Source organism: Eublepharis macularius, chromosome 1 (assembly GCF_028583425.1).
Source record: "Eublepharis macularius isolate TG4126 chromosome 1, MPM_Emac_v1.0, whole genome shotgun sequence".
Taxonomy (NCBI): domain Eukaryota; kingdom Metazoa; phylum Chordata; class Lepidosauria; order Squamata; family Eublepharidae; genus Eublepharis; species Eublepharis macularius.
The window spans coordinates 113,454,187-113,481,995 of NC_072790.1; the positions used below are offsets into that span (position 1 = coordinate 113,454,187).

At 43.6% G+C, this 27,809-nt stretch overlaps 1 protein-coding gene across 1 annotated transcript in view; it reads right to left on the reverse strand.

The window, feature by feature from the left end:
* Window positions 1-27,809, reverse strand: part of ARHGAP18 (Rho GTPase activating protein 18) — an 84,899-nt gene that overhangs the window by 37,121 nt on the left and 19,969 nt on the right. The window contains exons 2-4 of the mRNA XM_054975537.1: window positions 17,132-17,331; window positions 13,868-14,103; window positions 6,727-6,799 (exon numbers count right to left, since the gene is read on the reverse strand). Of these exons, the coding sequence (XP_054831512.1) occupies window positions 6,727-6,799; window positions 13,868-14,103; window positions 17,132-17,331 (509 nt within the window). The remainder of the gene's footprint in view (window positions 1-6,726; window positions 6,800-13,867; window positions 14,104-17,131; window positions 17,332-27,809) is intronic.

Here is a 27,809-nt window from a genome sequence, read left to right on the forward strand (position 1 = left end):
TAAGCCACTGTTTTGGGAGCAAAGGCATCAGCTTGCCCCAGGGAGCTTTTCACTCTATAACTAGACTCCCCAGCCATGTGCTATGTATGTGCCAGTTTGGTGTAGTGGTTAAGAGTGTGGGACTCTATTCTGGAGAACTGGGTTTGATTCCCTACTCCTCCACTTGAAGCCAGCTGGGCAACCTTGGGCTAGTCACAGTTTTCTGGAACTCTCTTAGCCCCACCCACCTCACAGGGTGTTTTGTTTTGGGGATAATAATGACATACTTTGTAAACTGCTCTGAGTGGGCATTAAGTTGTCCTGAAGGGCAGTATATAAATTGAATGTTATTATTATTATTGTGTGTTCTGGATCCATATATCCACCCTGAAGTTTGCTTGAGCTGCCTCTTCTCTTCGTGGAACACTGCTCATTCTCACTGCAGCCTCCGTGGACCTCCCCCTTCTTCAGGACTGGTAATTATCACCCTATCCCAAATCACTCTCTCCCATTTTCCTCTGTTTTCTTAGCTAGCCTTGTATGTGTGCTGTGTATGCTTTGTGCTTATTTGATTACCTTTTTATTTCTCCTTAAATAAAGAAACCTTTGTGGTTGAACATCTGCCTGTTTCATTCAAGAATTCTCTAAGGGAATAATCCCCGTGAACATTGGTGGAGATTCCTAGTTATCCCTCTTGCTTGTCTCCTTTAATGCTAAGTCCCCCAACTAATTAAAGAGACCTCCTATTTGGGTAACAGTAGAACTAGAAACAGTAATAGTAATCCTGTTCAACATACCTCAGGAGTCCACTGCAAAGAGTCTTATTTTCTTCAACTATCTTGGGTTCCACAGGGCAATTCTGGCATATTTGGTCACATATAATTGTCCTAATAGCCCTTTAAACCCATTTGTATTTTATACTGGCCCCTATCCATATAAAGTTAATTACACTTATGTCCCATTGATTCTACTTGGACATGAGCATGAAAAATTTCCTCTGGATTTGTTCCTGCGTAAGTATCAAAGACCAATGATCTTCTTGAAATAGAAGTACTTAAATAGATATGCAGCAAAACACAGTAGTAAGGAAGAGGTTCTGAGTGTCAGAAAAGACTACATTACTTCAGACTGCAGGAGTAGGATTTCAGTTTTCAAATTTTCCTACATTAATAATTCCTTCTAAGTGGAAAAGTAGTAAAATGAGCAAAAGGTTACAATAGAACCTCTGTTCTTGATATGCTAAATTTTATATACATAGTTTTTACACGGGGGAATAATAAAAATGTGACAGACCCTCACCATGCAGCCTGAAGCTATACAGCCCATTTTAACACCTCAGAGCATTTTGCCACTGTATATGTAGACTACGTCATAAAAGTATTCAAATCTACATTGTTCTGGGTAATAATAAATTTTGAACAGAGTTACTGTTAAGTTCAAACTCACAATAAATCTAAATTAATCTTCTAACTAATTAAATTCCTAATAATTTCAGTCATAAAATAACAAATGGCAAATTCATATATGCCTTCCCCAGTTTCTTTTGTTTCTGAAAGACCTAATCCACAACTCTGCAACTGCACTGATTCCACTTCTGGCCCACTCAGTTCTGGCCTCTTCCAGATGTAGCACACCCAGGCTCACTTACCATGCAATAGCAGGCTACTGTGGGACCAGTTGCAATAGATCCTGCCCAGGACTCACTAAATACATGTGCACTGGACAACAAGGAGGCCTTGAGTTTGCTAGACACCAGACACTGGAGTTGGAGGAGAAAAGCTGCCACCAGCTGAAAGCTTTGTTTTGTTTTACCTTTATTATGAGCCAGCTTGGATTCAAAAGGTAAACGAAACTTATTTACAAACCACAGGAAACCATCATCACTATACACTCAACAAAATGCTCTGATACTATATGTGAAACAGTCCCTATAGTTATATATGCCTTTGGTCACAGTGGCTACACAGAGCCACATGATGGGCAGTGCAATCCTGAGGCCCACCATGCTGCTGGCACCCACATGCTCGCACACCTGTGGTGCCCCTCGTCCGCTCCCTAAGGACTTTTGCAGGAGGGTCTTCCTGGAAGCTGATCCTGGCAAGGTGCAGCCATGGGAGAATGCTCTCTAGTTGTCCTAGCAACACTGGCAGAATCCACCAATTGCAGGGCAGATGCAGTTGACAGCACTGTGAGTGGCAGGGAAAGGCCTAGTCAATCCGTGGGCTGGGTCGCTGCACCATTGCCAGCTGCCAATGCTATTCTCCTGCCCTGCAGAGAGTGGGTGCACAGGGCAGAAAGATCTCTGCGATTGAGCTTGTGGCACCTGAAGAGAGGCAACTGCCTCTCAAGGAGCCTTGATCCATGGGGAAGAGTTACTCTGAAGGTGCAGACAGGGTGCCTGCCCACACACTTGCCCAACCTCAATTTCTGACAAGTGCCAGGCTGGCAGTTGAAGCACCGCTCACTTGCGAACTCCTCACCCCCTGCCGCTGCCACTCTGAGAAACATGCATCCCCTCCTTGAAAAGGAAGTCCAGAAAGGCATCAGGACTTGGTGAGGGTTGCGCCTGCAGCCCCCAGAACTCAGGAGCTGCCCCTTGGAGAGGCAGCTCCTTAGAGTCAAGTGGGGGCAGGTTCTGAAATGAATGATGAGAATGCCCATTGGAAACGATTCGGTTTCGTTTTCTCAGCCATGTCGGACGCTCCTCTTCGCAGGTCCGAGAGGAAGCGCCCGAGCACCCTGTCCGGGCGGCTGATCTGCGAAGATTAGCCCCCAAAACTCCCAGTGAGGGAGGCTGGGTCCGGGACGCTGCGGGAAGAGCCCCCCGGAATCAATGTGGGGGGTTAATTGCCTGTTTGTCCCTACGGAGGCCGGCAGACGTGCGCGGCGCCTCGAGTGCTGCCGGGCCATGGAAAACGGCAAAGAGCAGAATTAGGCGAAAGCCTGCAAGTAAGCGAATCCCTTCTGTTACTACAAGCGTACGCGAAGGAGTGGTGGGATTTGAAGCTAAGAAGGCTCGTTCTTCCCCTTCGCTGAGTTTCAGAATCTGGTTGGCGGTTCCCCCCCCCTAAAATGGCAACGAAAAAACAAAGTCCCGCTCTGGGCAAGTCAGTTTCGGCTGCCCTGAAGGGAGAGTCGTTGGAGGAAGTAGTGCGGAGGGCGGTTGGTGAAGCCATAAAACCCTTTGTTGACAAGCTGAACGAAACAGATCAAAGGGTGGGCTTAATTGAGAGCGAAGTGAAAACCATTAAGGAAGCAGCGGGGGGGGGCAGAGAAGTCTGCTCGGGAAAGTGCATCACTCGTGAAGGCTACGAGTAAAGAGCTTAAGCTGGTGGAGAACCAGCTGATCGGGCTACAAGTGGAACGAACACAGACAATTTTGCGCCTCCAGAATGTGAAAGAGGAGGAAAATGAGGATTTACGGGGTCTGGTCTCGGAACTACTGGCGACACCCGCGAGGGCAACTAAAGAAGAAGTAAAAAGCGCCATTTTGGAAGTCCATCGGGCTACTTCAAAATATGCAATGAAGCGTCAGCTGCCTCGCGAGATCATCATTGATTTTTCATCTAAGAGGATCCGGGACACTATCCTATATAATTCATACAATGCAGATTTGGACTTTTTGGGTAATAAAGTTAAGATATTGAAAGACGTCCCATTTCTAGTTCGGAAAAGACGTTTTAAGTATAAAAAGTTCGCAGCTCTTCTGAGAGAACGTGGAATAAAGTACAAATGGTTATTTCCGGAAGGAATCTGGTTCAGTCACAAAGATCAAGCTTTCAAGATATTATCAGAAGATCAACTAAGGGATTTTGAGGATAAAAATCCGGAATTTCAGTGCACCAAGCAAGACGAAAAGGAGAAGTCTGAGGGGGGGGGGAGGAAACGAGCACTGCGGCTGCAGTTGCTCAGAGAGAATTGCGTCCGGGACCCAGGAGGGGAAGGAAAATTTAATTTGAATTTAAATTGTAATTTGCATTTAGTAAGGTCAACCACTCCATCAATATAACATAAAGCTTTAACTTTTGAATAATGGCAGTATGGAGGGAAAACATTTTGTGTAGCATAGTTGTTACATGTTGTAGTTGTTGTGTTTTTTTTTTCCTTCCTCCCCTTGTTCCCTTTCTTCCCTTTGTATTGTTAGTTAATGTAGTTAATAAAAAAAAACAGAAAAAAAAGAGAATGCCCATTGGAAACAATGGGAGAGGCTGAAAGGGCCATTGGATATGATGGGAGCCACGAACGCCCATCGACTTGCAGTGGCTTCACTGAAATACATCACTGCATCGAAAAGATGTGAGGAGAATGTGGGGTGGATCTCAAGAGCCGTGTTCTGGTGCCAAGATGACGGCCTCCAGAGTGAAATTATGATCTCCAGGACCAGATAATCTGCTCCAGGGTCCATCATCCCATCCCCAGTGCAAGATTCCCAAAGTCCATCCCTGCCCCTGCAAACAACAAAAGGGAGACTGGTCTGGCCTTGTGGGGGAGGAGCCCCAGAGATCCTAGGATGTTGCTCCCACATCCTGGCATCAACCCCTCTCCCCCATGCAGCAGTCTTCTGCCTGCAGCAGCACTGATGGAGAATGAGAGTCCTCTGTGCCCCCACCTCCCATTAGACACACACAGGCAACACTCCAAGTCTTACCCCCTGCCTGCTGTGAATTTAAGGGAGGAAGGAATCTGGGCAGGGATGGAGTCTCCAAGGTGCCACTGGATTCCTGCTCTTTTGGCGGCAGAGCCACACAAAGGTATGGAGGCACCTGGAGCCTCTTCAGAGCCACCCTATTCATACCAACTCAGAGCCAGAGACCATTCACCAGGATGTGTGAAAGGGCAGCCCTATGAGGAAGTGGCGGAGGGGGGGGGCTTGTCATGCACAAGCAAGCAAACATATAGGGAGGGAGTTGTTGTTTGACAAGACTTTATTGAACTGCTTAAAGTGAAGAGGATGTCTGGATATGTTGTCAACATCCCTCGCTTGAGTAGGGAGTTATCCCTGTTAGCATGGCAGACAGGACCAGGAGAGCCATTCCTCATGCTGCTTTTTCAGGCATGGGGTTGACTTAAGGGGAGCATGGGGAACTGCTTTTGGGACTGGCTCGAACGGCAGTTTAGAGGGATTACTGGAGGCTGGAAGAGGCATGCTCCTCAGCTTCCCTGAGGGTTGCAACCTGCCTGAAAGGGAAACAGAGATGTATGTGGTGAGAGGTGTTGCCTAGTGCAAGCCACAGTCAGGTCTGCCACGTCCAAGGAAGTGTCCATGGCTCTGGGAGGCAGCAGATGCTCCATTGGCACAGGTGCTACCAGCAACCAGATGATGGATGCTCCCCTCCAGCAAAAAAAAAAAGTGCTCCTTGTCTGCATCTGGATGTTCTGCGGCTGTGGGGCTGCTTGGAGCTGTGATCCTGTGAAGGACACCATCATGGAGTTGTGCGCAAACCATCACATGGGAGTTGCAAGAGCAAGCACCCAGTCACCCTGACCTGCACCTGCACTCTCCCTTCTGCCTGAGGGGAAGCCCAGCTGAGACGATCTGAATGGAGCCCTGTCATAGGGTGTTGGAAGCCCCCCAAACAGCTGTGTGAAGCATGGCTCCTCTGTGGCAGGCATGAGCTGCACAGGCTCACAGGCAGGGGTCGCACTCTCCCGGTGAGCCTCAATCACAGAGGCCAGCATTTGGGGACGCACGGGTGAGGGGAGAGGGGAAGCCCATCTGAATGAGCAAGCTGGGGCAGCTGCCTTCCCAGCTCCTTCTTACCTGTCAGTGCACCCTGACTACTCCTCGAGCCAGGACTCAGGAGACAGGTAATCTGCAAAGGAACTTGTGTGGTAGTTCTTAGTCAGACATTCTGGACGTAACTCTCCTCCCGTATGTGAGTGCGAAGCATGCCTCAAATTTCACAGAGCTCCCTCCTGCACACTCTTGCCACACCACTGCATGCACCCTCTCCCATTCCGTGCTCTAAGTTCCTATGGCAGGGGGATCTTGGGCAAAGCTTCCGGCCACCACCTTACTTACCTAGAGTCATGGGAACCCTGGCTGGAGGTTATGTAGGGTGTTCAAAAACCTGATTGGGTGTGGGGAAAGAGGCTTGGCTGCGGAGGTGTGAGCAGATCAGTTGCCATGGTAGTTGGCATCCTATGCTCCGCCAGGCCACTTGGGCAGGGCCAGGCACATGAGGATGATTGACTTTTCCTGCACAATGGGCGCCTATGGGCTATGCCATCATTTTTTGTGGCATAATTTTCTACCACTGCTGGGGACTTTCCCATGCCTAAAACGGCTTAGGGAGCCGACTAAGTTGTGCCCTGCCCCTGGCCCACTGGTACAGGGACTTATGTCCCAGTTACACCCGCAGCCAGCTGCCATGGCTGGGTGCTGGCAGGGGCCCTGGGTGGAGCGGCGCTGTGCTGCAGTGTCATAGGGGCTTATGCCAGCATAAGGTCAGGATATGCCAGCATAACTCCTAGTTGGTTTCCAGGGTGCTGTGGGTCCCCTGCCCTCAGAATTATGCTGCAAATCTATGTTGTCAAGCAGGATTTTTAATTTTTTTAAATTATGGTTTCAAAAATGATACAAACCAGTCCTTGGATGTACCTAAACAAGCTTCTCTCCATTACAGACCATATTCAGATGCTGTGTGTATGTGTGTGCATATTTTTATAAAAGAATCTCCTTTGCAATATACATTTATTACCTTAAAACAACAGAAGAAAAACAAAGTGAAAACTTGGCAGCTCTACCTTCTTTCGCTTTCTCCTCTGTTTTATCTTCATTTTTGCTTGTTCTCTTGGTCTGGTTCTCACTGCCAGTTTCCTAAAATGTGGAAAGCAACATGTTTTAAAGCTTAAACAAATCATTTAAAAACACCTTTGATTCTACCAGATCTTACTATCAACATTATTTATACCCAGCTTTTCTCCCCAAAGTGGCTTATAACATTCTCTCCTTCTCCATTTTATCCTCACAACAGCCACAGAGGTAGGCTAGGCTGAGAGTGTGTAACTGGCCCAAGTTCACTCAGCAAGCTTCCATGAAAGATCAAACATTTGAACCTAGCTCTCCCTAGTTCCTAATCTGACACTCTAACCACTACATCACACTGACTCTCAAGTTGCCTTATTCTTAAGGCCCTACAACTAAATCAACAACCTCCTGTCTACTTTCTACTTTATACATTTTTATAAAGGTATCTCATCAGGGTTAAGGCAATTTGCAATTACAAACAGAACTCACACAATAAGGCTGCAATCACTGGAGAGTTTCCAGGGAGTGAGCCCTACTGAATAAGATGATACTTACTTCTGAGTAGACCAGTTTACATTTATTCCCTACTAGTTACAAAGCCCATTGTGGGGAAAAATACAACAGGATCTAGAAAGGGAGGGTGGGCATTGCCTCCATCCCTGTGACTGATCCTGGCTGAGTGAAGAGGGGACGAGTGTTGCCTTCTGCTCCGCGCCTGATTCCAGCAGGGTAAAGGAGGATGGGCACTGCCACCTGCTCTGCTCCTGATCCTGGCTGAGTGAAGAGGGGTTGGACATTGCATTCTCCCCCATGCCTGATCCCAGCCAGGTAAAGGGGGGCAGGCATTGCCACCTGCTCCATGCCTGATCCCAGCCTCAGCTTCCTGCCATCGAGTGCTCTCTGGGGTGGGGGGGCGGTGTGCCTCACCTGGTCTTCCCTCCATGGCAGCGCTCTCTGGTGGTGCACCAGTGTAGGAAGTGAGTTGTCTAGAATACGCTTAACCTTTTATATAATAGGATTCCCTATTCCCAATCAGTATCTGCTGAGAAAAGTCCAATGAAATCTACTGGGAATAGTCATTATTACCAGCAAAATCCTGATTTTAATGGCCTTAGACTGGAGTAACTCCACTTAGGATTTCACTGTAAATCTACCTGTTTTGCTATAGCTGCTCCATCCTAATAAGCAGCATTAATTAGAGAGTTCACATTAGGAAATGCATTTTTACACTACTTCCCAATGGGTTTCATTTAGCCTTGACGACATAGTGCAGTTCTGGGAACAAACAAACAGAGCATTTCTCTGTAGTGAATTCTATGTTTCAAGTCAATCCACACATTACAGATAAGTTTGGCAGCCAATATAATTAGTAGCAGTGATACTGCATCTAAGAATATCACAACAGTGCATATAAGGCACAAACATGAGGTGATGCGTATTAGAGAGTCTCCAAGAAAGAGTACTAAATTCTTGGTCCAATCCTGTCACTCTAGTAGAGAAAAACACTTAAATTTGCAAGATGAGAATGAGATTTGTTTTTTACACTTTTTTGAATACCCAGCAATATTCAGCCAGTATGTGAAATGCAGTTAACATTCTGAAGCCACGTGGGGTTTGTATGCATGTTCAGCAAATACAGACAAATCTGGAATGCGTGCCTCCTGGTAGCTCAGAAAAATAAAATTACCAGTGAAAAGGAAGCCTAGGATAAGCCACAATCCTTAGGTTCCAGCTAAACAATATTTCTGCATGTTCATTTTAATGGATTGTATTTAAGTATATTATTAAAAGAAATCACTGGAAAAGCATGATCTATGCAGCTTTCCAGTCCTATCAATCTTTTGCCTTGGTGACATTTTATTAACCTTGAGCACTTGCTTCCACATGACCCTTTAATGTGTGCAGCACATAATATAATATTTACAGAAAATACTGCCAGGTTATATAAGGACTTCACTGGAACAGGAAAGCACGAAGTCAGAACAGGAAAGACCATTAGAACACTGCATTTGATGCTTTGGTTGCAGTTCTATGCCTCCATGAATTTCCAGACTGGTTTCCACCACAAAAACCAGGACACTCTTAAAATCAAAGCTTTCCCCATATTTGGATCCTTTTATTACAGTACATTAGTGGACTGATGGATTTTCAGACCTTACAGGGAAAACAAAAGTAACAAAATCACTGCCTGCAGAACGATGACATTCTTTGTGCAGTGTTGTATTCACAAATTTCAGGGAGCACAACTGAAATGTGAAACTCTGCCTGGAGGTCAGGAACATGTCAAGGAAATATTTCTTAAATGTTACCTTTAGTATTTTTTTTTTAGTTCCTCTCTATTCTGACGCTGCTGATGGCACCACAGACTACAAACGCCATTTATGTTTCCCTGAATGCAGCTTTTTGTACAACTGATAAACATGCCAAACAAGCAAGTACCTCTCTGTAAAAAAGGATGTGTTCTCCGTCCTGTCCTTGCAAACTGGAAAGCTAAGCTGGTTATGCAGACTAATGACATGGCCAATGTCTTTACCTTAACAACCCACAACTTATGTGGCGCAGGTTACCAAGAATAGCAGGGGAGTCACCACAAGGTTCAAAGGTATCTTACCTCTCCAAGTTTCAGCACTGCATGATCTGCCCCATGATTCCTCAAAATATTACAGATAGGTGCAGACATATATGCCAAGGATTGCACCAGGTATACTTGGAATACTTGCAAGAAAATCACATTCTGGTGATTTTAAAAACATTACTGTTCCAAGTAACCATGTCTGCACATATGTGTTATGAACTTATGGGACTTTTCAAAAGCTCCAGAATATTTCACACCAACGTCCTAAACATAATTTTATTTTTACACATTTTATAAAAATCCATCTAAGCTCTTTGTCTATATAGTGGTTCAGATTTTATAATATCAAAAACAAAAAAGATTAACAATGCAATTCTTAGGCCCACGAGACTGTCAGAGTCCATGTGCCAGTGTAACAATGGCGGTGCCAGTCCACTCCCTAAGGACTTTGGCAGGAGAGCTGTGTCAGCAGCCAAGCCCAGCAAGGTGCGGCTAGGAGAGAATGCTCTCAAGTTGTCCTGGCAACAATGGCAGAATCCACCAATCACATGGTGGCTGCAATTGATGGCACCATGAGCGGCAGGAAAAGGCATAGCCATGCTGCAGGCCAGGCCACGTTTGCTGTCACCAGCTGTCAATGCCATTCCCCTGTCCTGAAAAGAGCAAATGCACATGGCAGAAAGATCCCTGCGATCAGGTTTGCCACAACCCAACAGAGGCACCTACCTTGAGAAGAGCCCTGCCCCATGGGAAGGGGGAGTTACACTGAAGGTGCAGATGGGACACCCGATTGCCCAGCACCCCTTCCTGACAAGGGCCAGGCTGGCAGCTAAAGCATCGCTTACTTGCAAACTCCCCACTCCCTGCCCTCGCCGCTCTGAGAAACATGCACCTTCTCCTTGAAAAGGAAGACCAGAAAAGCAGCATGATCAGACAAGGGTCACACCCACAGCCCACAGGACCCATGATCAGTCCCCCAAGTCTCAGAGAGGCAGTTCCTTAGGGGCAATCAAGGGGCAGGTCCTGAAATGAATGATGGGAACGCCCACTGGAAACAACGGGAGAGGCTGGATGACCCAGTGGGTATGATGAGAGCCACAAATGCTCATTGATTTGCAGTGGCTCCACTGCATAGGAATGATGCGAGGAGAATGAGGGGTGGACCTCGAGAATCATGCTCCAGTTCCGGGATGACAGCCCCCAAAGCAGAATAACAGGCTCCGGGACCAGAGAAACTGCTTCGGGGGCTGTCATCCCACCCTTAGTACAAGATCCCCAAAGCCCCTCCCTGCCTCAGCAAACAGCAAAAGGGAGAGTGGTCTGGCCTTGTGGGGGAGGAACCCCAGAGATCCCAGGATGTCACTTCACTTACCACCCCTTCCTGGCATCAACTCCACCCCCCACCCCCCCACCACACACACACATGCTGTGGTCTTCTGCCTGGCTTATCAGATGCAAGCAGTGCTGTCAGAAAATGGGAATCCTCTATGGAGCCCCTCTGACACACACAAGCAACACTCCATGCCACAACCCACTGCTTGCAGTAAATTTGAGGAGGTGGGGGGGAGGAAAGCTAGGTGGGGCTGTAGCCTCCAAGGTGCCATTGGACACCTGCTCCTTTTGGAGGCAGAGCCACACAGAAGGTGCAGAGGCACCTGGAGCCTCCTTGGGGCCACCCCATCGGTGCCGGCCCAGAGCTAGAGACCCTTCGCTGGGATGCATGAAAGGGCAGTTCTACAGGGAAGTGGAGCGGGGGGGGGGTGGCTACTGTCATTCACAGGCAAGAAAACATACAGGGAGGATGTCATTGTTCAACACAGACTTTACTGAACTGCCAAAGGTGAAGAGGATGTCTGGACACATGTTGCCAATGTCCTTTGCCTGGGTGGGAGCTGTGCCTGCTAGTGTGGTGGCTGACACGAGGACCGCTATTCCTTGTGCTGCTTTCTCAGGAGTGAAGGTGGCTCACCGTCTGCCTTGGTAACCACTCCTGGCTCAGGAACTGTTCCAGGCTTGAATGGTAGTCAAGAAAGATTACTGAGGGCTGGAACAGCTGTGCTATTTGGCCTCCCTGATGGGTTGCGACCTGCCTGACAGGAAAATGGAGACATGTAGGCCACAGCCAGGTCTGCCACATCCTGGGAATGTGTCTATGGCTGGGTGGGTGGAGTTGGCAACTCCATCATCATAGGTGCTGCTGGCAACGAGGGATGCTCCTCTGGCAAAAAAGTGTGTCTTGTCTGCATCTGGCTGTCCTGCTCCCATGGCTGCTTGGAGCTCTGATCCTGTGAGGGAGACAGTCATGGGGTTATGTGCATGCCATCACAGAGGAGTACTGAGAGCAAGCACCCACTCCCCCTGACCCACCCTCACATTGCCTCCTCTGCCCAATGGGGGAACCTGGCTGAGGAAGACTGTACAGAAACCTGATGTGGCCTGCCGGAAGCTCCCACCAAACAGTGTGTTGACCATGGCCCCCTGGGTGATTGCCTCTGTGGCAGGCATGGGCCACACCAGCTTGTGGGCAGGGGCCATGCTCTGCCAATGAGCCTCACCTGCCAGTGTTTGAGTGTAGTATAGGTGAAGGGAGGAGGAGGCCAATCTGAACAAGTGAGACAGGGCTGTTGCCTCCCCTGTTGGTGCATCCTCACCCCTACCTGAGCCAGGACTCAAGAGACGGGTAACCTGCAAGGGAACTTGTGTGGCAGTTGTTAGTCAGAAATTCTAGACTTCGCTCTCCTCCCATATGTGAGTGTGAGGCACACTCTGAATTTCACTAAGTCTCCCCTGCGTAGTCTTGCCCCACCACTGCAATCAACTTCTCCCCCTCATGCTCTGAGTCCCCATGGCAGGGAGGTCTCAGGTGGAGCCTCCAGCCATCTCCTTACTTATCTAGGGTTATGGGCACCCTGGCTGGAGGTTATGCAGGGTTCCCGAGAAGCAGATTGGGTGCAGAGAAAGGGGCTTGGCTGCCATGGAGGTGGGAGCAGATTGGTCACCACAGCAGTATACTCCACCAGGCCGCTTAGGCAGGGCCAGGCACAAGGGGGCATCAATCTTTCCCATACAATGGGTGCCTATGGGCTGCGCCATCGTTTTTTGTAGCATAACTTTCTGCTGCTGGGGTCAATCCCAGGCCCGAAATAGCTTAGGGACCCAACTAACTCATGCTCTACCCCTTAAGGCCTTCCCCCCTGGCCACCAGTGCAGTGACCCAGTGCTGCTCCACTGCAGCCCTTCACAGGTGCCCGGCCACAGTGGCTGGGCACTGCCATAATCACAATGGCAGTGCCCAGCCACCATGGCTGAGCACCTGTGGAGAGCTGCAGTGGAGCAGCGCTGGGTCACTGCATTGGCATGGGAGGGTTACACTGGCATAAATCCAGGATATGCCAGTGTAACTCCTAGTCAGCTCCCTGTGCACTTTCACCCCCCCCCCCACTCTTAGGACTGTGCAGCCCATGGATTTTTCCATTTTCATAATCAGTAGGGAAACATTGCAAGCTGTGAAATAATCAAAAATCTCTACCCAAGGAAAGTCAGTTTTCAATAACATCTTTGTGATTTAAACACACTGAAATGGCAACTGTTCCACATTCGTTTTAAAAATTATTCAGAAATAGAAGTTAGAGGCGGGAATATGGCACATGTACCCTCTCTCTAAAGATCTGCATGAAGGCAGGCCCTGCTTCTAAAAGTAAAGTGTTTCTCTTGCAAACAGCAAAAAAACCTCCCAAACAGCATGCAAAGTATTCTCAAATCTAAAGAAAAAAACTTCTTTTTAATTATATTTATTTGCATCATTTATAGTCCCCCTTTCTCACTGAGACTCAATGCGGATTAGAGTGCAAGTCAGTACAGTCAATATCAAAGACATTTCAACAAATATGTAATGGGTATATACATGCAAATTTGCAAACATTTAAAAACCAGCAAAAATCTACTACAGAGATGAAGAAATGTTGAAACGGAGCACAAGCAATTCCATGAACTGCATATTAAACAACATAGAAACTACCCAATAGGGTCATATTTATAGCAGTAGTTGTGAAGTCTATGGTCCCTCACTGTTTACAGCAATAGTAGTGAAGTCTGTGGTCTCTCCGTATCCCTTAACTGATGTGTCTCTTGAAACTACTTCCTTACAATACATCCCTCCTATCAGAGTATAAAGCCCTCTTGATTCAGTTCTGCATCATTTGTGGAAAACCAGGAAACTGGGAGCTTTCCTAACTTCCTCTGGTAGACCATTCCATAATGTGGGGGCACCACGGAGAATGCACGTGTATAGGCAGCTGTTAATTTGCTTATGGGCAAGGTGACACCTGAAGAAGGCCGTGTTCAGATGAGTTCTTATCTTTTTGCTAGCAGAGATGGTCATTCTGTCACTTTACTAATCTCTATGAAGCCTGAAATAGACAAAGCATCTTTTAGGAAATGCTGTCTTTTAAGGCTGTTCATGCATGGAAGCGTGTATCTTACTTTTCACATATCTCTAATTATCAGCTTTGATACAGATGTTTTTCAGTGAAGGCAAACAAAAACCTTAAGAAGGAGCTTACCTTTTCTGTTGAACTCGTTTGCTGCTTGAAGATATCTCTCACGTCAGGAACTTGATACTGTTTGTTTTTCTTTCTCATGGTTTGTGTGACAGTCTCCACTCGCTTCTGTACGGCTGCTGCCTGAGTGCGAGTCAGGGTAGCCAAAACCACCATGCTTTCTTGGGAGTCTCCTGCACTGTCACCAAACAGGTTTGACAATCCTGCTTCTTTTAACCACTCTTCCTCCAATTCTCCTTCTGTATCAAGTAAAAGGAGGACAACTGTTAAAAGATATATATTCAAGACGTAGATAATGTTGGTATGACTACTGCATAAACTACTAAGTATTACAAGGATTTTGGTTTGGGATTTTGCATGGACCAATATGGCTGTACAACTTTTTCTAATTCTTTGTATATCATTGTCACATTTAATAGATCAGTTATTCTATTTTCTCTAACTTTGTATCCATTTTTCCTCTTTCATTTTCAAATTAATGCCTTGGTTAGTATTGCAGTATTGATTATAATCAGCATTGCTTATAATTGTCAGAATGCTAGCATCTGCCATACCTATGCAGGAGGGGGGTGGGGGATGGAGGTTCCCATGAACTGACTGACTGTTTTCACTAAACTGCTCCTAGCACTGGGAAAGGAGTCTCTGTGGCCTTGAAGGCTTTATCCTCCCCTGTACACTTAGTTCCCAGTGGGGAAGGGGGGGAGGAATACTAGCCTGGGAGGGATTTATGTGTCAATGCTGTTGTAGTGCCTTATTCTGGACGATGATCATCATAAGATTATGATCATCATAAGATGATCATCATAAGATTATGATACTAGACTTGTTCAATAAAGCTTGACAAATCTTGTGGAGACTTTTGAAAATGTGTCTTGGCAGATCCTTACAATAATACTGAATTAGTATATTTTAATTTCACACAAATCCCATGACATGAAGTTTAATTTAAAGCATTTTCTTCTGAAATCTGTATGTGGATTTTAGAACTTATTTTTGCTAAATATTATTAAATTCTAGTAGCCCTTCTTAGGTTTAATGAATGAGTGCAGTTCCTAATGAAAACAAACACTATTTCATTCTAGAATATTACAGGGGGGTGGTGCATGTTAGAGAGAACTCCAAGTCTCCTTCCATTTGGAGGTTTTGCTCCAGATTCATGTCTAAATTTGAGCATTTTTTTTTAGGAGCATTCACACAACATCATCCCTAATTGTCTACTTTCCATGTTTTCTTCCATTTTATTGCAGTCTTTCACAAACGTGGTTGAATATGATCTTTTGGGAAAGATCACAGTAAAAGTGCCCTACACACTGTGTGGATGAGATGGTGTGCTTTTTTGCACATAGAGCCCATTTCAGTCCATGTAACATGGCTCAGTCCCCCATGGCCACTACCACCCTGCCAAAGTATTTTTTCAGACTTCTTTATAAAAAAGAAATCAGTAATAAACATATTTCTGCAACAATATGTCAAGTACCTATTTCTAAAAAGAAAAACCCCTGAAAAGTCCTCCGGTCGATGGGGATGGGGATAGCAGCTGCCAAGGGGCTAAAGGAAGGAAAATGCAGAAAAAACTACAATATTTACAGTATTCTGTTGATGCCATGTATCCATACAGCAATGGACACATCGAAAATCGCCACTGTATGGGTGCTACTCAAGCAAATGTCCCAAGTGAAGGATAGATATTTTCATATCAATTAGAATTTGTTTTAAAGAATTATATCAGTATGTTTTTGAAGTGCTGGTCATACTTATCCTTAGAATTAAGTTGACTGCTACATTTAATTGTTACTTATTTTGAACAGGAAAATTCTGCACTTCCACTATCCACAATGTAAGTCTTTCAAAAGTTGCAAATGCTGTAATTTTAGAATTATGTTTTATTGAACTGTTTGATCATTTAGGTTTTTTAAGTTTTTTCCTATGTTAAAACTGTTTAAGAACCTTATATTCCCATCATGTGATAGACTAATTTTTCTCATTAGAGAACTTATGGTTTTATTAATCTTCTGATACTTCACAGATAAGTCTTTTGACATATTATCAGGTGTCGCCAACAGTGCATAATTTCCTTCCTTCTTCCACTGTGAAGGGATTCTTTTTTATTGTAAGCTTAGCATAAAAGTCAAAACAACGTAATTGGAAAATGAGAATGTCTTTTTGATTCCACAGATATAGTTGCAGAACAAAGACAAAAGGGAAGACAAAAGTTCTTTTAATGCAATGACACAGCGTTGTCTGATTACAGATAATCTTTTCTATAAAAGAACTGGATGAATTTCCCCTTACCACTACCCTAATCTAGCAACAGTATCTTGATAACTGTACAAATGTAAAAGAAAAAAGAGGAAATCGCTTTCACTGTAGGGAAGAAACACATTTTTGTAACTGGAATTGCTTCTCCTAGATCTATACAAACCAATGAAGTGGTGAACGTCACTAAACCAAACTGTGTGCAGTTTATACTCTATTCTACTGTAATCTGAAAGTAAACTGAACAATTATAAAATGCTATTGATTGTGCTCAACATTGGAAATGCATACTTCTCAAACAAAAACTTCTTATAAAAAAGATCAGACTTCAAAGGGTGGGGAATTTCTGCATTGGATTCAATAGCCTTGGTATTCTTTGTCATCAGGTAACAATGACAGACACACTTGCAAATATGTGGATAAGTATTCATCCTTTACTTACTTATTTTAAACTTTTAAAAACTACTGAGGGCATGGAGAAGGAAGGAAAAGTATATTACTAGTCACCATGATATATGCACACAACAGTCCACTGGAACAATGCTGTTATTTCTGCTGAAAGAGTGCTTCATTTGTTCCAGGATACATTTTGAAGAGCTACAAAACAGATTGGACCAGAAGGACCACAACATGCTACAGGCATGTGCCATGGACAATGAATGAAGCTGGTTTTGAGAAAGAAAATGATACTGGCACCTTTGCCCTGGTGTGCACACCAATGTCTTTTGTTGTCTCTTGATAAACAAGTTTTACAAAATGGAACAAGCACACACTATGGGAACTTACCTCCTTGAACTCTCTTTTATCATTCCAATTTATTGTCTGTATCCAGTCAGTATTAGTTTTCCATAACACTCTCAAATCTCTGCACAGCCACTAAGGGGCAGATGTGCACTGGCACAAACCAACTGCCCACTCATCTCAAAGATACATTAGCCCCAGTATGTTGTACCATGAGCAAGATGGAAGGGTCTTAAGTTGAAATGTTTTTATCAAGTCTAATTTAATTACCATCAGGCTCCTTAACAACAGCCACTTCTTGTTCTTCATGATTACTGCCTCTGGTTTCATGGATGTTTTCCAGTTCTTTCCAGTAGTCATCCATGGATAGCTCATCCAGTGAATCCTGAGAACCTGAGCGATTGTAAGGGGGCTTTCCTGGAGACTTCTTCAAGTTCTCATGGTTCATTGTATACTGGCCAGATCTCCGGCTATATAAAAGTAGACACAAAATATAGGGATTTGTGAATATGGAACATAGTTCGATGACACCAACAAGATCAGTAAAGAAGCACAATTTTCACACTAAAATGTATGTCAAACTTTTTTTCATTTGATGTAAGCATTTCTCTTATAATCATTCTTACAAATGTCAGCACTGCTAAACATTTCAGTTACAATAGGGCAACAGGATTCTAGTTCTCCAAGATCTGAATATTTTTTTAAAATTCCTATTAGTTTTAACAATATCCAAAATTCCATCAAAGTTTGTTCAGAAGACAGAATATCTTTTACCCAAACTAGGACAACAGTTGATTGAATTGCCTATGTCTTTGTGGCAACGTTAGAGATAAACACATCAAATAAGGATAAACTCTCCGGGGATGTCATGTACTGAAACAAGGAAAACAAGCTGCATATGTTGAAGTGAGTAAATTGAGTCTGGTGTTCAAATCTGGAACAGGCCTTTACACAGTTCCTATTAAAGGATGTAGCAGTTTTGATTAGCCTTACTAATACTTGTCAAAACATTGACCATTTATTTATTTCCAAGATAACATATATCCTCCCTTACCTATTTATAAAATAAGTTATTTCTTTCACTGGAAAAAACTAATTATTTGTTTTGACCAATGTAATTACCATTTCAAACTACATCTTGTAGTTTGCCATTTTGACTCACATAAGAAACATCTGCTGTTTGTATAATGCCACTGTCAAACTATACCAAACTTACTCATTTTTTCCATATTTTTATACTAACAACTGCAGTTCTTATGCTTAGCCGTAGAGATGGGCATGAACCGAAATACAAACCAAAGTTCGGTGGTTTATCAGAGCCCATTTCTGACGAACCATCACGAACTTTAGGCTGGTTCATTTGGTTCATTTTTTGGTTTGTCACTGCAGACAGCCTGGTGCTGAACAATCAGTTTCCTAGGCAACAGGGGATGGACTTCCTGCAGACCTTCTGCTGAACTGGAAGTGGCCTTCTACTGGCCCAGAAGTGACCTTCTGCTGACCCAGAAGTGACGATTTGCTGACCCGGATGTGAAGTTTTCACAAACCAAACAAAATGGTTCACGAACTGGGGCAGGTTCATGAAAGTTCGTGGTTCATGAAATGTGACGAACCATGAACTGCACGGTTCATTTGGGGGGGGGCATGCCCATCTCTACTTAGCTGTAACATTTAGACAATATTTAGGAATGACCAGCTCTGTATCAGATTTCTGTTTTTTTCCTGTATTGTTTATTGAACATCCCAGCCATTGATCATATTGGCTACACTGTGTAACCCGCCTTGAGTCTCAGTGAGAAAGGGAGACAATAAATAATGTAAATAAATAAATAAATACTGGCAATCCTTGGTAACCAGAGAGCCAGAAAATGTGAATGTCAGTTGCAGAAGATTTGTATTAAGAGAGGGTTTTCTTAATTTCCCAAAAACCCTCTGAGATACTTCATAGTGATGCAGAAGCAGATAGGGACCAGGGACAGGGCTTTTGCAGGTGTGGCACCTCACCTATGGAATGCTCCTTGAGGCTTGCCTGGAGTCTACTCTGTTTTAGTCACCAGGCCAAAACATTCGTTTTTATTCAGGCTCTAACTAAGAGGGTTGTCCTTAAAAATAATTTCTACTAACTGCTTCTAACCAGAGGGCTGTTTTAGGAGGATGATTTTAGGCTGCTGGTAAATATTTTCTATACTTCCTGAGTTTTTAATGGCTACTTTCATTTTTGTAATCTTTATGTATCTTTTTTCATTTTATCACTGGAGAGGCATCATGCACATTTACGATTGCCAACTCACACTTGGGAAATACGTGGAAATTTGGGGGTGGAGCCTGCAGAAAGTAGGGTTGGGGGACAGGAGGGATCTCAGCAGTCCACTGTCCATAGCGGCCATTTTCTTCAGGGGAACTGATCTCTGTTGGCTGGAGATCAGTTGCAATTCTGGGAGATCTCCAGCCTCCACCTGGAGGCTGGCAACCATATGTAAACTTTCTAAATAAAATGATTTTGTCATTCTGAAGAGTAGAGTTCTTACTCACACTGTTTTCTATGTTCACCTGTTCTGCAGATGATATACAGCAAAAGACATATTTGTGGACCAGAGCACCATCCACAAAGTACTCAAATGTCTGCTTGACCCTGAAACCATACAGATACATCAGTTAAAAGTAATCAAAAGTAAGATCCTGAGTGCCAAGGACTTACTGAGTGAAATGTATGTAAATCATCTCAGGGACTTTCCTTCAACATTTGATTCTTAGCCCTGTTTTAAGGGTCATGTTTAACTTGTAATAAGGCAAGATGGCTTAAGTGCTAGCTATAGTCATGATAAGAAGTCAAGTTTGTTCCCTTCCCATTTCTAATCTTACAGCACAATTACACAAGTGTGCCATCACAGTTTTTCAGGAGATATGCTTGTTTACAGCTGAGCTACTTTACACAGTAATTGCCTTAATATATTACTTAACTGCAGGAGAACAAAAGCTCGATACTTTTATGCGACTTTCTGTGTTTCATTTGCCACACCTGGTACTGTTACTATGCTATCTCCAATGAAACTTGCACAGGAATGTCACATTCCATTGAGAAAAACAGCACTCATGCAGTCACACAGCTTGGTGGATTAAAGCCAGCTCTTCCTCCATCTCTCCAACCCCCTTAGATTGATATTCTCTTTAAAAATAACTGCTGGAGGAAGTGGTTTTATTGCCAGTTCTGATCTCAAGCTAGAGCACAGTACTTTAACACAGATTAACAACTGTACTATGCCCCCGCCCTTTCACAGACCTATCATGAATGCAACCTCTCTCTCCAGAATACTTCAAGAGTTCCAGCTGGGCACAGAATAATATTTCCTCCTTATCATGGTTTGAATTCCAGAGTGTGTTCTAAACATATTGTCTAACCTACTCCCGTCACTCAGATGCTACCTCAAATTTGGTGCAACTGTTGCTGTAGTGTCACTACACATGCAATCCCATTATTAATTGGTTAGCTGCAACCAATGAGCAAAGGAAATCAAAGGATTGTTCAGAGATCACTGAATTTGCTTTGGGCGTAGCTTAGCATCGGGCATAGTCCATCTTCTCCTGAAGGTATGTTTTGCAGCATTCTCTTCTCCTTTCCAAATTAGTCATTACTTCCATAAAAATGCTTTGGGACATCTGTTTTTAACTTGTGGCATATCTTTAACTTAAAAGCAGGAGAGGGACTGAGGGGCAACCTTAACTGAAAGTGGGAGGAGAAGACTGACCACTCAAAACTATGGCTCACTAATTCAGATATAAAGTTAGTAAGAGCCAACATAGGAGCCCTGATCCAAATCCCCTCTCTGCCATGGAAGCTTGCTGGGTGACTTTGGCTGCAATCCTGTGGACACTTTCCTGGAAGTAAGCCCCACTGAATAACATGACACTATTTCTGAGAAGACCTGCTTATGACTGCTTCGAGTCAGTTATCCACTCTCTACCTAACCTACCTCACATGGTCGTTATGAGAATAAAATAGAGAGGGGAGAATATTGTACGGCACTCTGGGTTTTCTTTGGGGAGAAATGTGTGGTATAAATGAAATAAGTAAGTCCCATGAGGAGGACAGTATCAACACATTTACATTCTTATATAAGTCACCTCTTTAAGACAGAACTAGACATGGCATCCAGCTGCTACTGATAATGGCAGTTCTTCCTCCATAGTAATTAATTAAGTGGATGAACACAGAGGAACAGATATGAATTGTGAACGAGCACCTGCAAACCAAGTACATTTTGGCATAATTAGTAATTAAGATTAATAATTAAGCATCATTTAGGGTGATTGTTTAAATCTGTTTTTATTAACTTCTAATAAATCAACAAATAGGGGTGTTGTCACTGCAATATAGAAGGGGAGAGACTATTTGCAATACAAGAAGATGCAAAGCTGAAAGGTTAATCGTCATCATAAGCACACACAACTACATGTATTTATGTTTACCCCATATCAATGTTTCCCAAAATGAATGGGAAGCAAGAAATTTCTAATGTTTGTGGCTTTGTCCATTCTTCCCCTAACTGGACAATTCCAAGCACTTTTGCCAACTGAATGGATTTTCTGTAGCAGATAGTGTGACTGTACCATTTAGAAACACGTAGAATATCTGCCGCCAATCTTAGATTCCTAGAACTGTATATGATATTTTTTTCTTATTGATCTTCTGAGATTTCCCAACAGAATGTTAACAGGGTTGGAGAGAATATCATGCTTGGTCATTTCCTGATGAGCACAATTTTAGGACTGGACCAGTGACAGAAAATCTGTCTCTCATCTATTACAGAAGTGTTTAAAATTATCATTTTAATAAAATTTGTGAGATGCACATAAGAAGTTACTAACAACACAATTTTATATTTTCTGACAAGTTGATAAAAAGGCATGCTGCATGTTATTACCCTCTGAGCCGCCCACACCTATGGGATCTATGGAGCCAAAAGGTACAGGGAAACTCCATCTTAGATTAAATCATGATAGGAATTAAGTTTAATAAAACAACATCGTGATGAGGCATTCAGTCTCCATGAGAAACGGACACATCCCTTAATCAAGGGCTTATACTGTAACTCCATGGGAGATCCTCACATCCAGGCCAAATTCAATTACTACAGAATGATGCCACCAGGATGTTGACTGGCCTGGGTTTTAGGAACCGTATCACTCCAGTCTTGGCCCATTTACACTGGCTTCATGGTTGTGGCACCCAAACCCTGAAACTTTCTCTCCAAGAAGACATTTTCTATTCCCCTCTGTTGCCATCTTCTGCCATCAGCTGAAACCTTTTTGTTTCATCGGGTGCTCCTTTAGTTACTCTTTCTTGTTATTTTTATGTTTTTGTATGTATATTTTAGCTTTTAAGTGTGTTTAAGTGTGACCCCCCCCTTACATACTGTAACCCACCATAAAACTCTCTTTACAGGTTCTTGGCTTCACAGGAAATTCATGCCAGTCACAATTCACTACCTGTCTAGTCTCTAATTACTATGTCAAAAAGCCTGACCCTACTACATACGGGGTCCTCTCTCTCCTCTTCCTAGAGATTCCACCAGATAAGGTAGCCAGTTCCCTAAATTCAGTACCCCTCATTTAGCTACTGCCTAGGGCTAGTTGGAGTAAGGGAGCTCTGAATTTATTTCCAAGACATACTGCTAGCATGTAGTTACTCAAACACATTGGTCATGTCTGTAAGCAGTCAGCCTGGCTTCCGCCATGTTTAATAGCTATTTAATAAGCTACCTGTGATATAAGAACATTCCTTTCCCCTCCTTCCGTGATGAGATCCCCAGCCCAAGACTGAGGATAAATCAATTAGCACCCATAAGTTTTTGTAATTCATTCCTGGGAAAAGGTACATTACCCAACTAAATTCATCAACTCAGTTCCAGGACATTAATTTACAAATGTTCCTTTATGATTCAACAGGAGAGCAAAACCTTACTCTTTTATCCTACCCCGACAGCAGCAATCAAGAAGTGATCAAACCTTTATTACTCCTAGAAAATGACCGTTAGGGTCTTTGTTCCAATGACTGGAAGGGCTCTCCAGCCTCAGGGCAGGGTTTGCCCTATAAGACTAGGGACCCTTGCCCCATTCAAAGGGTGCGCGCTGCGCCTCTAGACCTGAGAATCGTACCCTTGGGGATACTTCCCTGAGCCTCTCGTTCACTCCTGGCCGAGAATGCTGGGCATTTGAAGCTCTCTTCCTCCACGGACTACTTTACTCTCCAGGATCGGTGAATATACTTCCACCTCCCTCATTCTATTCCACCTTCTGCCTAGCTTCCTAGGACTGTGTGTGTGTGCAACCATTTCATTATTTACTCCTATATGTGTGTGTGTTTTCCTCTTTTAACAAAATATTACTCTTTGAACTTAAAAGCACCAACCTCATCTGCTATCTTGAGGGAAGGACTCCGTAAAAATTGGTGAACGATCCCATTGTTACCCCTCTCACATAGCCATCTTCCTTGCCACTAATTCCCCCCACAATTCTCTTATTTTCAAGGAGACCAATTCAGATAACAATGTCCAGACTGAATTGTGTGTGTGCTGTAGGCCACCCCTACCCCCCTTTCACACACACACGGCCCCACTCACCTGGCTGGCAGAAGAGGGGCACAGGGTGGGGAGAAGTTTGTGCACATGCTCCCACACTGCCCCGTTGAACTAGCAATGGATGGAATCCCAGTGCATACTGAAGCAGAGCTGAGTGGAAACTTCTCCTTTAGAGACAGTTTTCACCCAGTTCTGCTTAAGCACTCACAGCGACTCCTTCCTCCTCCATAGCGCTCATTTTCCAATGCAACAAAGGAGTTGTGGTGTGTGTTTGTTCACTGAAGCCGACCTGAGAGAAAATTGCCAGCAAAGTTTTCACTCAATTCTGCTTTAGCGTGCACCAGGATCCCTCGTTGTGCTGGAAAATATCATTTTCTGGCATGACAGAGACGTGCAAAAGCATGGGAGGTGAGTACCACGCTGTCCCCAGCCACAGCCCCCACTTGGTTCCATGGGATCCATGGCAACTCTAGTCTGCTGTTTTCCCTGAGTCCACGCACATCCAGCCAGCCAGGGATAAGCAGAGAGGAAAAAAGAATTAACTTTTATTTACAAGATTAACAACATTGGAGTGTATGAATAAGTCAAACACAAGGATACATAGCTCTTAACATGTGAACTCATAATCCCCTCCTCTTCTGACAGTGAATGGTTACAACATAAAAGTGAATGGTTACAACATATCTGCTGCTTCCCTCGGCAGCCTAAAATCCTTCCCCCCTTCTCTGACAGTGCTAATAGAACTCAAGTCCCAGTAGCCCGAACAGTCCATCAGGTTCATTGGGAGAGGCAGAAATGGACCTGTCCAATTGTTTGGTTTTAATGATTTTTATTATATATGTTTTTTAATCTGCTAGCCATCTTGGCAGCCTTGATGAGTGCAGAAAGATGGGTATGCTTTTTGTAACTAAATAAATAATTTGAATGACCAGTTCTTATGGGCCAATACATGGAGATTTCATTCCCCTCTTCCTCGTCATCCCTTACAATACAGCCTACTTGGTAACATAATCAATTCTCTAATCAACAGAATAACTTCATCTGCTGCTCAATGACATGCCCTTTGTGAGTCACTAAAATACCCTGAAAATCTGATTCTCGTCACTGGCCAAAAAAGGTGCACATTTATGGCATAAAAAGACACACTGAAGTCTCCTATTTTTGGTTCAACTTCATGCCAGGACTGTTCCTCAACCATTGCAACTTTTAACTATGCTTATGCTTCAGATCAGGTGCCAGATGAAACCCCATCCTTCCCTTCCTCCTTCCCTCTCTCTTTCTCTCCCCATCATTCTCATTCTCAGCCCAGCTCTCTCCCATGCTATGCTGCTCACTCACCCCCTTTCTCTCTTGAAGCAACATACCTCCCTTCTTCTTTTCACCTCCCGCATCAGCTCCTGGGCATCACGCCAGTTCTTCACCTCTCCCTTCCCTTCATCAGTCTTGCTGGGCTAGGTTCCAAAGCCCCATGATATATCCTTCTGCCTTTTCTCCTACCTTTCAGCCCAACTCTTCTCTCCCAAGTCCAGTCCAGCTTTTGCTGCAACATCAGCTCACACCTTTCTATACCTCCCTTCTTTTTTTCTCAATCTGGAAGCACTATACATACAGGTGCATTCTGTTTGGACTAGCTGCGGGTGGACACATTTAGCTTAAAAGGGACTGTTTCCAGTAAGCATTGCTTAATTGTTCTCCATTGGATCCCACGATTTCTGTGTTTGATTGCTTCTTTTCATTACATAATCATATTTCATGCACGGCATATATTAAGCCCACTTCTTTTTCTCGTATGACTACCATTGCATTCAATAAAGATCACACTTAGTTCAAGTAACTGTTTCAAAGTTTTGAAAGTGGAGAAGGTATTGTTTGAAAATAGGGCGAATCTGGGGGAAACACAGAAGCCATTTGTAAGAAAGTATGCATGGATTCTGTTTTCAATACAGAATGCTCTGGAAAACTGGGAGACATTGAGAAGACAAACACACTAAGCTATGCTGCAGTCTAATATTCTGAAATAAAAGGACATCTGCCTACAATATTTTTATGTTGTAAGAATTACTGCTTACATTCTGGTAACTGGATTGTGAGTGGAAACAAAATATACATCTGAATCTCCAGCTCTAAAAACCAAGTAACGTTCTGGATAGGCTGAAGAAAGGGAATACTACATTTCCTACATTGTGCTCAATGATTTTGCATTACCTAGCATGCAACATCAGTTTTGCATCACTGCTTGCAAATCAGGTGGGGCCAGCTGGACATGTAAATAAGCTGTGTGCACCACTTCTTGGACCATTTTAATACAGATCAATGATAAGTATACATGTATGCTATTCCTTTCATCCAAATTTGATTTTGTATATTTTCTGAATGAAATATAATATAGGAAGTTGAAACAGAGTCATACAAAATGTAAAATGAAAGAAGAAATTATCCGCAAATGGCACCTCAATTATATTACAGAAACAGCTTAAATAAACGTTTAGAGTTTTCTTGCTCAAGTTGAATAATATGTTTTCTTTAGTTGAGGTAATCAGGTTTTTGAAAATATATACAAATACAAAGAAACAAAAGCACAAAGGTTTAAAGCAATTTACACTGCATATTTCCATCTAAAAGGGAAAAAAATTAAAGTCCAAACATTTCTAGTTCTAACAACTGAAACAACGAATTTTAGAGGTAGAGACAAGCCATGAAAGGAGATTTCATTATCCTCCACAAATTCCTGAGGCTTCCACATTCATATTCTCCCTTCTATTACCTGCCAAAATATTTCATTTACTTTGAAAACTCAGGAAGGCAAATTAATTGTGCAGAAAAAGAACAGCTATATGCAAATATACTTGATTGGATTAATTTATTTATGACCACAGAATTTGGATTAAAAGTGTTTGAAATTTTACAGCTGGTTTTCCAGTTGCCCGCTAGTGGTGGGCAATCTCCACAGACCACCACCAATCAGTGGGAAGTGTCAGGTCCCCCAGAGATTGCCCACCACTGGCAGGCAATTGAGGAAAGCACACACTGGGCACGCTCCTGGTGGGGTGTGATGACATCACTTCCTGAAGTGATGTCATTGCGCCAGCCGGAGACATACTCCTGTGCTTTGCTGGGGCCGATTTTGGCCCTAAATGGGCCAGAGTTAGCCCTGTGCAAAGCGCGGGAGCATGCCCATGGCCAGCGTGATGACATCACTTCCTAGAAGTGACATCATCATACAAGCACCGGGAGCACACACGTGCTTGGTGTACGCATGAAATAAAGGGCATAGAAGGCATGAAGTAAGGGCCAAGCTACAAGTGACAAATGACACTTGAACGGCAAGTGGATTGAGTGGAGGGCAAGTGAACAGAGAGAAATACACTTGCCGTTCAAGAGTCATTCGTCACTTCTAGCTTGGCCCTAAGTGTCAGGTTCCCCCTCCCACCAGGATGGTATAAGGACCTGGCAACCCTACTCACAATTCATATAGAATACACCAATAAAGTTGCATACATATATTGCAAGTCAATAGATTCCATAGGACTAGAGGCTATCATTTCATATTCTTAACCTCTGAGGATTTAGTTTCATGCCTTAACACTATTAAACCCATAAGTATGTAAATTAGACGAAATTAAGCAGTTCCAGAACAGTCTTCCTTGATGTCTCAAATGGTGAAACTTTCCTCAATTTCCTGCCATAAATATGCCAAACTTTACTGAGGCCTGAAGTTTCTACATACATCTCACTTGCATCCTTATCGGCAAAAGCACATAGTACAAAATATGCCATAAAGATCTGCTATTATTACAGAATGCTATAATCCTTTCAACTTTATTGATAATGGAAGGTAACCCAAAAAAATCTTGAAGTTTAACAATAGATATCACCTCCATGATTCTTATGAACAGATCCAAAAATAATTTGTGGTCCACATCTACATATTCTATTCTATATACCACTGCTTAAGGTTTGTAATCAGTAGACTGCACTGTTACAGAGAGCTACAAGCACAGGGTGGGCAGGGGGGGGGGACTCTTACTACAGGGTTTGTAGCTTCCCACTATTAAAGGCTAGATGGCAGAAGCTCTCACAGGATCCAGCAGATATTGAGCTACGGAGCACTCCACATGCACGTGTGCATATACACATATAGCCAGTCTGGGAACACTTGTCCCATTATGTTTCTCATCAAAGACCTGATACTTACAAAGATGATTTCATTGAACACACACCAAGAAAAGAATGCACTATTGTAAACATTCTGTGACATCTATAAATGCCATAAATATATTTTCAAAAACCTGATTACCTTGACATTCTGGGACATCTATAAATGTCATAAATGACTATAAATGACATAAATAAAATAATCTAAAAATAAT